This window comes from Dromiciops gliroides, chromosome 4 (genome assembly GCF_019393635.1).
Source record: "Dromiciops gliroides isolate mDroGli1 chromosome 4, mDroGli1.pri, whole genome shotgun sequence".
Taxonomy (NCBI): Eukaryota; Metazoa; Chordata; class Mammalia; order Microbiotheria; family Microbiotheriidae; genus Dromiciops; species Dromiciops gliroides.
In genome coordinates this window covers 233985353-233997446 of record NC_057864.1, presented here as the reverse complement: position 1 = coordinate 233997446, position 12094 = coordinate 233985353, and the positions used below count along the sequence as shown (strand labels likewise).

The window sequence follows — 12094 nt, the reverse complement described above, 5'->3', positions numbered from 1 at the left end:
ATTGACCCAGAACAGAAGTCTGCAATGTGGTTCTATTGTAATACAGAAGATTTTGATGCCAAATTGACTCTGGGTAAGATCCAGATTTCAGAATACATCCAGAACAAAGTCAGAAGGCTGAGGGGATAAGCAAGAGAAAAGGGCTGTGCTCTACTTGACTGTGGCTTTGTTGTTATGTAGAAGAATGACAAAGGACCCTAGAAACCAGGCTTTGTCTTTCCTTATTTAAAACCCACAACTTTATCTCTTGGGAAATTTTCTGAGAGCTTGAGCAGAAAAGGAAAAAAACAGTGATTATCCAGGCTCCTTAATGGAATATAGCAATGTTTCCAGATCCCCCATAAGGATCCTTTGATAGAGAAAGAGCAGATCTTACTAGGATTTAGGTTCTGCAGCAATAGCTCAAGAGTCACAGACAACCCCTCATCTTTCTGATAGTTGTTGTAATGGCCACCACTTTTGTAGTCCTCCCTAAATTGCCTAAGGAATGTCAGAAAGAAATAGTCTTTTTTTGCGGGGGGGGGGGGGGGGGGGGGCAGTGAAGGTTAGGTGACTTGCCCAGGGTCACACAGCTAGTAAGTGTCAAGTGTCTGAGGCCAAATTTGAACTCAGGTCCTCCTGAATCCAGGGCCGGTGCTTTATTTCCTGCGCCACCTAGCTGCCCTTCAGAAAGAAATATTCTAAGTCAGGGATTGTGGCAGGGGAATGGCAAAGAAGGAATGAAAAAAGATGAGAGACCAGAATGACTGGCTTAGTCTGGGATCTGTATGGCTGTCTTGATGGAAGACTTGAGGGCTGCTCCCAGACAACAGGGTTATGTTTCAGGAGGCAAAGAGGCTGGAGGAGGCTTCTCATTTGCAGGAGATGTCTCAGGTACATTGTGCAGGGAAGGCTCCCGGTACATAGCCACTGTGAGGAGGATGGAACAGAGAAAGAGAAACAGTCAGGGATCAAGAAACAGAAATAAGCAGTGGAGAAATATGAAAGACATGACTGGAGCCTTTCTTGGCCAAAAGGATGGACTAGATGATCTTTAAGGACCCTTCTAGGTTTTTTTGGTTTTATTTTGGTTTTTTTAGTGAGGCAATTGGGGTTAAGTGACTTGCCCAGGGTCATACAGCTAGTAAGTGTTAAGTGTCTGAGGCCTGACTCCACTCTATCCACTGCGCCACCTAGCTGTCCCAACATACAGTATTTCTAGAACAAAACTTCCAGCCCCAACAGTTGTATCACTATACAACTTTGCTGTCATAATATAAATTGTTTTTGTTAGGAAAAAGAAACAAAACCACAAACAGAAGCAGAAGCCTTGCCATGCACAGTGACTGAGGACAGGAATCTCCCCTCTCCCTTCTCCCCTCTCCCCATGACCTAGTTTGAGATATTTGATATATAACCCTCATGGGATGTGAAGATACACAGGATTCTCTCTGTGGGATGGAAATGTATTTGATGTGACAGACCCTCCCATCCCTGAGGATGTTCATACCTTCAAGGAGCTTAGGCACAAAGTGGGCAGCAGCTTTGGTCTTCTTGACTCTATTTCCCTTCATGACATGGCCCTCCTTGTCCAAACCCAAATACCAGGCTCTGCCTGAACGACGCTGGCGATAAAGGGCAGAGGCGTAGAGGACGTAGTAATTCTCAAAGACGCACTCCTTAAAGCGACACTCTGCTGTAAAGTGTGGCTTGAGGATGAGGTAACAGAAAGACAAAACAAAGGCAGGGAGAAAGAAAGGAATTGATGTTACTAGACAAGAAGCTGATGTTTCTGCGTCTTGAGGCCCTCTTAGGAAATGATACATAAACTCTCCAGTGTGGGATTAAATCCTCTTTGTGGTGAAGGGAGGAAATAAAGATGAGCTCTGGGAGCCCAGATGCCTGTGTGGTTGGGTCTAGATTTCTGTGTATTACTGTAATATAACTCTCCAACTTGTCTCCCATCCCCCTTGCTCTAACCAATCCCTTCCTTTTCTTCCAGTATAACAGTTCTCAGAGTGTGGCTTATAACAAAGCTTCTTTAACTGTGGGTCGAAACCCCATATAGGGGTCATGTAACTGAATGTGATGCTCTTGAAAAATTTGGCAACAGTAAAAGGTTATGTCTACCTGTTTTGCAGACCTACATACCCAGGGTCAAGTGAAAATGTCTCCAGTGAAAAGGGGTCATGAGTGGAAAAAAGTTTAAGAAACCCTAGTCTATACATCCTTGGGAATACTCCAATGGGGGAGAGAACCTCAAGTTTCAAACTATTTAAAAAATAATACTAATAAATAATTTGCCTATTAAAATCCTCCTTGATTTTTCAACATATCTGTGTGAAGTCATATTGTCTTCATATCACAAGAAAAAAACACATCACAGCAGATTGAACACAGAAGTATGTATGAGAATCTACCTGTTTTCTGTTAAGCTAGACATTAAAGAGATTTGCAAAAAGTTGTAAAATAATGCCATTCACTAAATTTTCTATGCTTTGGAAACATATACTTATTTTATCATAAAATATGTTATTGTTGTTGGTTAACATGTTTTTATGGTTGTTCAGTCACATCTGACCCCATTGGGGTTTTCTTGTCAAAGATATTGGAGTAGTTTGCCATTTTCTTCTCCAGCTCATTTTGCAGATGAGAAAACTGAGGCAAACAGGATGAAGTGACTTACCCAGGGTCATACAACTAGTAAGTGTCTGAGGCCAGATTTTAATTCAGGAAGACTCCAGGCCCAGTGTTCTATCCACTGAACTACCTTGATACCTTAAACAAGGTTAACATGTACTGGGTTTAATATTGTTATTTTAAATGAACTAATAAATATTTTTAAAACCTTATGTTTTAATTTCTAATATGTTAACTATTGATTGATATAACCCACATAAGCAAGACCTTTTTGGATTATTCAGTAATTTTTAAGAGTATAAGGTGGAAGCAAAAAATTTGACAACTTGTACTGCAGCGGATTTGGGCTCTAAGCTGGAGGGAGGGGGTGGGAAGTAAAGAAACATAGGCTCAGGTATCACTGGACAAGTCTCACCTAACTTCCCTATTCCTCAGTGTCTTCACCTGTAAAAGGAGGGGATTGGAATAGATGGTCTTTAAGGTCCTCTATGGATCCAATCCTGGGATTCTATGATATTCTTGTCCAATCTTCTCTTTTTGCTAATGAGGAGACTGAGTCTCAGAGAGTGAAAATGATTTGGTCAAAGAGTGCATTAGCAGAGCTGGAAAAACTCAGGTCTCTCTTTCCACATGCCCTGCTTGGCTCTCCTGGTCATTATTATCTGGGGATGTAGACAGGTACTTATAAGGGAGAAGCCATAAGGGGTCCTAGGCAGGTGGTTGTGAGGGTGTCACCTTGTGGAGGCTATAAAGGGATTTGGAAGGAATCTCCTCTAAGGACCTCTTGTGTAGTTAGTGAATATGATGAGGGTTTTGAAAGGATACTGAGGACATAGCTTGAAATGAGTCCTGGTAGGATCTGGGAAGGAAAATCTTAGAAAAAAAGGTAGGGAATTAAGGGAGGAAAATGATTTTGAGACTAATGATTCTATTGTAGAGTAAGCATAACAGGATCTGAAGGATTGAGAAGAGGGTCAAGTGACTGGGGTCCGGGAGGGTCCCAGTTAGGTGGTTCACGAGGACAGAGGAAAGTGAGGGGAGGAGTCTTACCGAGCTGTAGAGTAGCCCCTCAGCATTCATGGCTACATAGTGCCCCAGCTTGGTGCTCTGGATAGTGACCACTCGGAGACCCACAGGGATCAGGTTAAACTGAGCTGGAGGGTAGATCGAGAGTTAGAGATCCAAAGCATCCAGCCCCTGACCCCTCAATCCTTAAGTGTACAGAACACAGATGCCTTGTGCCCAACCCCTCAAAAAAACCACCCCAACAAAACCCTGAGCCTACCATCAGCACACCCTACCATCAGCTCCACGCTAGGGACATCGACTCTGACTCTGGACCATCCCCACTCCTGGATGTCAATGACAGATAGAAACAGAGACTGAAGTAGGATTGGAAAGTTACAGGATAGATAATAGCTAAGCCATTCCTTCAGAGGCTCAGTTGCCTCAGGCAAGAGGAAAGAAGCCCTAAGCCTCTGATTCCCATTTATTCTCTCCTCTCTAATTCCCCACACCCCCAAAATTCCCTTCTCCCCCTCACTGAAGGAGCTGGTATCTTCTTGTGTCCCATTGATGCTCCCATCTGGATTGGCCTGGAGATAGAAACCCTGACGGCAGAAAAGCTTTGTGATGATGCCTTTGAGCTGGGGTTCTAAGGAGAGAGAGACAGGAAGAACTTGACATTAATCTTTGGTGAAAATTTCTATTTCCAAGTTTGATCCTAGAAATGGGGGGGGGGGGTTAAGGGAAATGGGGGAAACAGTTTAGGGAGAATTAAGGTCAACTGCTCTTTCACTAACTCACAGAGTGTAACCCTCTCTGTCTCCTGGAGAAACCAGCACCCTGTCCCTGCCCCCACCATTAGCTCTCAGTTTAATTTATTGAAATTTATTTAAATAGTTTAGTTCCTGCTCAATAGCTGAGCTGGAGGGGGAGGGGAAGGAATTATCATAAGGGGGAAAGACAGTAACAAAGGCAGACAGAAATGTTATGGTTTTTGTGGTGGGTAAACCCAGGTTGGACCTTGTGGGAAGGGGACTACTCAAGCCATGGGGGGAGGGAGCTGACTCTGCTGGAAGCAGGCTCGCTGACTCAGCACCTGATGCTGCCCAGCCTGGCTTGGGCCTCTGCCGTCTGCCTGGTCATCTGTGCCACTAATCAGACTGCCACAAACCTGTCTTCCTGAGGAACCAGGAGTCAGGGGGCTCCAGTCTCTTCCCTTTCTCCAGACCTTATTAGCATTAGGGACCTTGCACTTCCAAGCTGGGGAGGGAGGATTGTAGTGGCGCATACAAAGGAGGAGTGTAAGTGAAGGACTGAGTGTAAATGTGTGTGTATGTGTGTAAGGGCTAGAGGGGTGTGGAACAGAAGGGCAAAGGGACATTTCCAAAGGGTGGGCTCTGGACTGTACCACAGAAAAAGGCAGAGTGGGTGGGAAGAGGAATCGTTCAACGAGAACTTGGGGTGGGGGTTATTGAGACTCTCCCTAATCAATTTGGGAAAAGTGGGGAAGGGAGAACAGGGACGGCGCCCCTTTTTGAGACATGGTCGTCTCTTCCTCACCCCCTCTCTCACAGTATAATTCCCCAAGGGGAATCTCGTGTAGTACCCCCTGCCCTTCTGCAGGTGGTACAGTCCCAATCAGTCTTTCCTGTACCCGTCCCCACACCCCCCAACCCCCGCCTCCTCATCCCTCTAGTCCCCCAGAATCTGTTCTGAACGCCTGGGTTCCTGTGGGGAGGGGCAGCCAGTCCAGCGGGTGCCAGGGCTTTGTGTTCTTTGGAGGAGGCAGGACTTGGGGGTGTGAAAAGAACTGGGGAGGAGAATCCAGAGGACATTCCTTGTTCCATCCCCAGGGTGTGAAGGAGGGGAAAGAGGGAGGACACAGTAGAGTTCTGGGATCGGGCAGGGAGAGCAGAGTGGGGTGCGGGGGAGGAAGCAGAGAGGCAGGGATGGGGGAGGGGCTGATCTGCAAGGACACCCTAGGGAGAGTTAGGAAGGTTGTCACAGACCCAGATGAGGTTAAATGAGAAAGACCCAAGCTAGAGATTGGGGTAACAGAAGAGCAGAGGAATGGGGAAGGGGTGATCAACTAAACTGGGGGATAAGGGAAAAGGACGTCGGAGAATCGAAGAAACCAGGTTGTGTGACCCAGGCGTTCCGAGTCCTTAGTACTCTCAGTTCGGGGCTTAAAGCAAAGCAGCAAAAGGACAGGAAGAAACGCACGTAGCCTGGCAATGCTGGGAGTGGGGTGGGTGGGGAAACAGGATGCTTGGGTTCCTGAGAGGGGCGGGGGTTAAACTCTGTTAAAACCCCTCACATTTTCCTTAGCTTTAAAAGAAAAAGAGGCTCGGGGTTATGCGGGAACAGAGAAAGGAAACCGAGGAGCAGCAGAGGAGAGTATCTGAACTTCTAGTCTCCCCATTGCCCACCTCTAAGGGAGTTTTCGTCTGTCTTATCCAAACCTCAACTCAGCCCTTTAAAGTATTTCCGTCCAGCCTTCTCCGGCTCTCCTCGCCCAGCTGTTCTCCTTGGAGACCCGGGTGTTTAGTTTTCCATCCCTGAGATCTTTCCCTTAGTCTAGCTCCCACTTCAACCTATTCAGGAGCCCCAAACCCCAACTGTTATCACTCACCCGGGGCCCTGTCCGGCCGAGCCCGTCGCCCCCCACACAGACGGACCTTGGAGAGCAGAATCAGTATCTGCTTCTGACACAAGGACTTAGTCCCCCTCGGGCACACTCGCCGTTGGGCTGACACCGGTCGGCTAGTCCCAGGATCTCGTACCTCTCTCTTCTGCCTGATCAGGCTGCTGGCCAGCGCCGCCATCTCCAACCACCTTCCCTCCTTTTAGGGGACAGTCGAATCTCCCTACGATGTCCCCTAACTCCGCCACTTTCACAATGGAGGTATACAGCCCAAATTGTATGGAGGTACCTCAATAGGATACAAACCTCAGTCTCAACCTGACTCCCAGAATCCCCTTCCTCAATTGAAAAACACTCCAAACTGGCAGCTAGTTCTAGGATGAACGTTAAATCCTTCCCTTCTTCCAGGAAGGCACCCTCCAATCTCCTCTCTCAAACAAGGTGGTACCTCCAAATTTATCCCCGATACTCCTCTTTGCGTTCCTGGATTCCTTGCCGTCAAGTAGTAACCCGGTAAGCCCTCCTAAGTCTACCTCAAAGGGGTCCCTTTAACCGCCCTCTTCCCCTGTCACCCCTAAACTTGATGGGAATCCTTGAACTCTTACTCAGTTCAAGCTTTGTGATTGCCCAGCTCTTGCCGCCAATTCCTGGGTTCTCCTTCCTCTTAGCCCCAAATTTTCTCTCCTTTCCTTCACTGCCCTGACCCTAAATCGATGTAAGTCCAAGGACCCCGTTTTTCTGCACCTCTCCATATAATCTCCCCTGCCCAGATTTTGTAGACCCTAACTCGCTATGGGTGTTGACGGAAATTAATCTCACAACTCCACCCTGTCAGCTCAAGAAATCTAGAAAGGGTGAGAAGGAAACAAGGGCTACAACATCTCCAAATCACCCATTCACAGCAACACTTGGTGCAGCAGCTGTGAGGAGGTTAACGGGAGCTGGGGTCCTCTTTGCCACCCTTTAGTCTCCAAATTGGAATGCACCTTCTACCTCTTCCCATCACTCAAAACCTATAGCCCAGAACTTCTGGGAGGTTCCATATGACAGGGTTCTGAGCTTTCCAAATCAACTATAAACTTGGCTTACGCCTCCCCTTTTCACCAAGTCAACACCCTCTACCCGCCCCCCCAAACCCTACAGGCCCTAGTTTCTGGTGACTAGGTATCCTTTCAACTTATCCTTACCTTCACTTCTTTGGTGCTTCTAAATATGCCCTTCCAGCCCTAGCAATTTAGGGGTTATCAAGGTGCAGTGGGTATGGAAGCTCCCTTCTTACATCCTGTCACCCCAAAATACTGAGTCTTTAATTTCACTCTGGGTATCCCACAAAACGTCTTTGGAGAGTCTTGATGCAGTCTTCCGGAATATGGAGCTATTTGACCTCCAGCCAGCTACCCCGAAGTGTTGCACCCCATTTTCTTCCTGGTTCTCCCTAAATCAACCTGCCTCCTGTATTTCCCCTCCACGAGATTCTGCGCTCCCCAGGGTCCCCTTCCACGTTCCCAAGCGATTGCTTGTACCCCACTTTCCTGAGACCCCCCAAACCTGTCCTGTTGATCGTGCTGCCGGCAGTGATGGATGGCTCAGGCTCTCATATTCTCCTCCCTCACTGTCCCCCTGTCAGCAGAGGGTTCCCCGCGCGGTCCACCTCGGCGCTCTCTATCCCTCCCACCCAGGGAAATAGGGGTGGGTTCACAGGGCGTCCCCAGTTCCCCGATGGCGGCGCTCCAGGCCTCAGCAGCAGGACTGATTGGAAAGCAAGCCTAGGCAGCAGAAGCAGTAACGGCAGCAGTAGCGGCAGCCGCAAACTCGCATCTTGCTCCCCCACCTCAGCCCCAGAACCCTACCCGAGGGCGGGGCAGGGGGCGGAGACAGCATCAAAAGGGGGACGGTGGAAAGGGACTCCTGGATCTGTTAGAGGACCTGGAAATGGAAGTAGCTGGGGATGCAGGAAGGGAACAAGCAAACTGGTGGTGGAAGCAAGTCATGACTCCCAAGAGGGGGACAAATGTCTAGGTCTGCATGAGAAAGGGGGAGGGGCTAAACTGCGTGTGCGGGGGAAGAAACTGAACCGTGGCTGAAGATAAAGAAGCGTTTTAGGGTAGTGGGCGTGAGTGGAGCATCGATTGGAAGGGACCCCCCCCCCCCCATGGTAGCTGTTTTCTCTGATATTTTCAACCTGATCAAATTTGCGAGGCTTCATCTTATCATCCGCTCTCATGCTGTGTCAGCATCTCCTCTCCACCCCTTTATTTGGTTCCCACCTAGGGTCATACATAGAAGAAACTCGAAGAGGGGTTGTGACAGGGCAAGAATAGACAAAGAAGGGATGAGAAGTCCCAGGGTCAGGGTCTTGATGTGTGCATTTTGGAGTGGTGGTGAGACGGGACTAAACATTTTTTTTTTCAGGGTCAGGACCAAGACAGCCACAGCAGCCTCAGAAAGTTCGAGGGCTAGGTCTCCCAGAATGAGTTATGTCACTCACAGAGATGGGAATGAAGGAATGAAGGGGGGGGAGGGGAAGAACCAAAATTCTCGTCTCCATCCAGCCGCATCTATTTTAATGACCCCCGCCCACCACCCCGCCCCCCTTCCGCGAAGTCTTGGCTTCCTCCACCGCAGTTCTGAGAGCCCCTACAGGGTCCCCCCGGAGTCGGGCGAGAGCCCCCGCCAGCTCCATGGCCCCCTCCCCGGCCGCCAGCTCCCGCCCTTCCAGGAAGTAGTCGGGCAGCGACCCAGCCTCGAGCCCGCGGCTTAACTCGTCCAGCAGCCCGAGGCAACAGGCCCCGGCGTTTTCCGGCCGCCCCAAATAGAGGGCCGGGAGTCGCTCGCAGGCCCAGTAGAGCAGGGTTCGCAGGAGGTAGGGAGCCGCGCAACCAGCCCCGGCCACCAGGGGGCGCAGCAAGGCCTGGGCGGCGGCGTGTGCCTGGAGCAGAGGCGGGGGGATGCGGGCCTTGAGAGCCAGCTCCTGGCGGGCGAGGCAAATCCGCCAGCAGAGCCCATCCTCCTTTATGGCTCTGTAGCCCGGCACGAGATAGCAGGCAGTAGGCCCAGCGGCCGCGGGACCCATCCAGGCATGGGTCCGGGTTCTCTCGGGCCAGCCGGCCACGGAGACCGCTGGCACCAAGTCAAAGAGCAGAAGCCGGGGGGGAGGGCCTGGGGTGGAAAGAAGGATAGTAGTGACTCCGGCATGGCGGGCGGCATGTACCAGACGCAGGGCGCCGGGGTCCGGGGTCAAGGAGACAGCTACAGCAGATAGTGAGGAAAAAAACCAGGCAGCCACTTGGGTGGGGCACAAAGTGGGCCAGTTTTCCTGAGGGCCCTGCCCCTCAGGCTCTGTCACTGGCTGTCCAGGGAGTTGCTCTGTGACGTCACCTGGAGGTTCCTCCAATAAGCCGCTCTCTTCCGAATCCCTGAAGTCACCGCGCCGCTGCTCCGCCGGTGCTGGCGACTTAGGGTCGGAGTCTTCGAGCTTAGTCGGGGACGCCGCCGCAGTCTCGGGCTCTGTGACGTCACGCGGAGGCTTCTCCAATAGGCACGCCTCTTTTACCACCCCTTTCCCGCCCAGCCCCGCTGGGGAGGAGGGCCCGAGGCAATCGTGCCACGCTTCCAGGGCCGATGCTCCGCCCACTCGCGCTGGGAGGCGGAGCCACGCGCTGCCGGACTCCAGCTCGAGATCCGGCCTCACCCCTTCGCAGTCCAACCAGAGCAAGGGGACCAGGAGCGTGAAGCCGGCGTCGTAGTGGGGCCCCCGGACGTAGGGACCCAGGGGTCCGGGCCCCAGATCGAGAGAGCCCTCACGGACTCCACCGCGGAGGAGCAGAAGCTCGGTCCGCTCAGGAACCCGGGGGTCCCGTCGGTGGATGAGACCTGAGGATAAGGGGTGGGGGTTAATCAAGGCTCCCTATGGGGTAGAGTTGAGAACTTGTGTGGGAGCACTGGAGAGAGGACAGGAAAAACCAAAGGTGACACACTTACTGAGCAGAGAGAAGACAAAATCCTTAGCTCGGAGGAGGTCAGCCCCGGGCTTTGGCCCACCGTGCCAGCTATCTTGAACCCCGAGCTCTTGGATCAGTTGAGTCAATTCCTGCAGCTGCGCTCCAGAGCAGAAGTCGAGGTCCGTGAGGGGACGGGCAGGGGCTGGAGGTGGCGGACCCCACCAGGGAGCACCCCCCCAGACCGCGGAAGCCATATGGTGGCCGAGGCAGGAGACACGGTGGGGAGAAAGAGAAAGTGGGACTCCTTCCTTCCTCTGCACCCCAGCCTACCCTGTGTTTTAGAGGGGCCTACGCCTGGGGCGGCTAAGGAGGTCTTTCTTGTTTATTTAAATGGAAAATGCGCAAACTTTCTCCAGTTTCCACCCTTTCCCCAGATTCTCCCCTCCCCCTTCAACATGCGAGCTCCCTTAGTCCTCTAAGTAGTACCAGTTAGACCTGATAGGTGGTTAAATAAAAAAAGAAAAGCTGTCTTTTTTCCCACCCCAAGTTCAGCTCCGGACTCAAAGTTCTATCCTTACGGTCTAGTTCTGGGTGCCAGAAACAATTCTTTATCAGCCCCTAGTGGTCCCTTCCCTTACCTGCTATTTGGGGGTAGGGGTGGAGGATGATGGCGAAGGAGCTCAGCCGACCTCGGGGAGGGAAAAGAAAGCGGGAGGAAGCTTCGGAAAAAATCCTACGGGTAACTTCCTTCTCTCCATCAGGGAACGCCCCTTTTGCCTGAGGCTACACCCCTCTCTGCCTAGACTCTAACTGGAAAACTTCTGGCCACACCCCATTCCTTGGTTCCTCTTCCCTAGCTCCAGGTTCCAAAGACGTTTCAGAATCGTTCGGGAAATTGAAGTCTCTTACTTGTTCCTCCATTCTTCCAGCTCCTTTCAGTAAATACGGTATTCCGAATTCACTTGCTAGGGAGGCCAGGGATGCATGCTAGAAAATAGTTTAGTTTCTGTATCCAAGCCATGTTTGGGAGTTGTCTTTTTCGGCCAGCTGGTCCTCTGCTGCACCCTACTGTCCAGTAAGGATAGGGATGGATCGTCCTAGACGTATAAACTGAAATGGATAGTTTCGAGGGACTTCGGCAGTACAACTCTAACCTCCAAAGGCATTCTCACTATAAAAATACTGGACAAATGGTCACCTTAAAGATTCTAATTCTAAGACTTATTGGTAGTCCATTCCACTTTTAGACAGCTCTCTTAATGAAGAGGGGCGGCTAGGTGGATAGCGTGCTGGGCTTGGAGTCAGGAAGATTTGAGTTCAAATTCGGCCTCACACTAGCTATGTGACCCTGGGGCAAGTCACTTAACCCTTTTTGCTTCAGTTTCCTCATCTGTAAAATGAGCTGAAAAAGGAAATGGCAAGACCACTCCAGCATCTCTGCCAAAAAACCCAAAACAAATCCCAACCCCAAAAGGGACCACAGAGTCAGAACTGACTAAATAACAATTAGGAAATTTTGTTCTGACATCAAACTTAATAAGTATCTCTGAAACTTCCACCCAGTGATCTCAATTCTGCCCTCCAGGGGCAAAAAAACCCCCAACCTAATCTTTCACATGATAACCTTCAAATACTTGAAGACAGCCATTAAGTTCTTGCTAAGTATTCTTTTTTCCAGGTTAAAACATCTCCAGTTCCTTTAGCTGATCATGAGCTCAAACTATCCTTCACCATCTTGTTTGCCCTCCTCTGGACCATCTCTAGCTTATTATAATGATAGCATTTATATAGTGCTTTAAGGTTTGGTAAGCACTTTACATTTTTACATTTTATCCTCACAGCCACCTTGGGATGTAGGTTACTATAACAATTTGTAAGGTAGCTA

At 50.2% G+C, this 12094-nt stretch overlaps 2 protein-coding genes across 6 annotated transcripts; both read right to left on the bottom strand.

Moving 5' to 3' along the window:
• Nucleotides 1-546: 546 nt before the first annotated feature.
• On the bottom strand, nt 547-8580 carry FGF11 (fibroblast growth factor 11). 4 transcript variants are annotated; one of them, XM_044005530.1, is made up of 6 exons: nt 8451-8580; nt 4163-4273; nt 3905-3971; nt 3670-3773; nt 1490-1688; nt 547-909 (listed from the first exon to the last, which is right to left on the bottom strand). In XM_044005530.1, the coding sequence occupies exons 1-6, from the start codon at nt 8490-8492 to the stop codon at nt 815-817; spliced, it is 618 nt and encodes a 205-aa protein (XP_043861465.1). In that variant the 5' UTR covers nt 8493-8580; the 3' UTR covers nt 547-814. The 4 variants fall into 4 exon arrangements, with proteins under 4 accessions (XP_043861465.1, XP_043861464.1, XP_043861466.1 ...); XM_044005529.1 differs by lacking the exons at nt 3905-3971; nt 8451-8580 and adding exons at nt 6257-6557; nt 7817-8210; XM_044005531.1 differs by lacking the exon at nt 8451-8580 and adding an exon at nt 6257-6269.
• On the bottom strand, nt 8482-10966 carry TMEM102 (transmembrane protein 102). Of its 2 annotated transcripts, XM_044005527.1 has the most exons (3): nt 10849-10963; nt 10250-10486; nt 8482-10141 (listed from the first exon to the last, which is right to left on the bottom strand). In XM_044005527.1, the coding sequence occupies exons 2-3, from the start codon at nt 10461-10463 to the stop codon at nt 8832-8834; spliced, it is 1524 nt and encodes a 507-aa protein (XP_043861462.1). In that variant the 5' UTR covers nt 10464-10486; nt 10849-10963; the 3' UTR covers nt 8482-8831. The 2 variants fall into 2 exon arrangements, with proteins under 2 accessions (XP_043861462.1, XP_043861461.1); XM_044005526.1 differs by having other exon boundaries at nt 10250-10966.
• Nucleotides 10967-12094: the final 1128 nt, after the last annotated feature.

Excerpts from the sequence above, each read along its gene's own strand:
- FGF11 (XM_044005528.1), bottom strand. The coding sequence starts at position 6,449 with ATGGCGGCGCTGGCCAGCAGCCTGATCAGGCAGAAGAGAGAGGTACGA. Across the intron at positions 4,274-6,256 it reads TCGGCCGGACAGGGCCCCGG|AACCCCAGCTCAAAGGCATC; the intron begins GTGAGTGATAAC and ends CTCTCTCCTTAG. Across the intron at positions 1,689-3,669 it reads AGGGGCTACTCTACAGCTCG|CCACACTTTACAGCAGAGTG; the intron begins GTAAGACTCCTC and ends CTCATCCTCAAG.
- TMEM102 (XM_044005526.1), bottom strand. The coding sequence starts at position 10,463 with ATGGCTTCCGCGGTCTGGGGGGGTGCTCCCTGGTGGGGTCCGCCACCT. Across the intron at positions 10,142-10,249 it reads TTTTGTCTTCTCTCTGCTCA|GTCTCATCCACCGACGGGAC; the intron begins GTAAGTGTGTCA and ends CCTTATCCTCAG.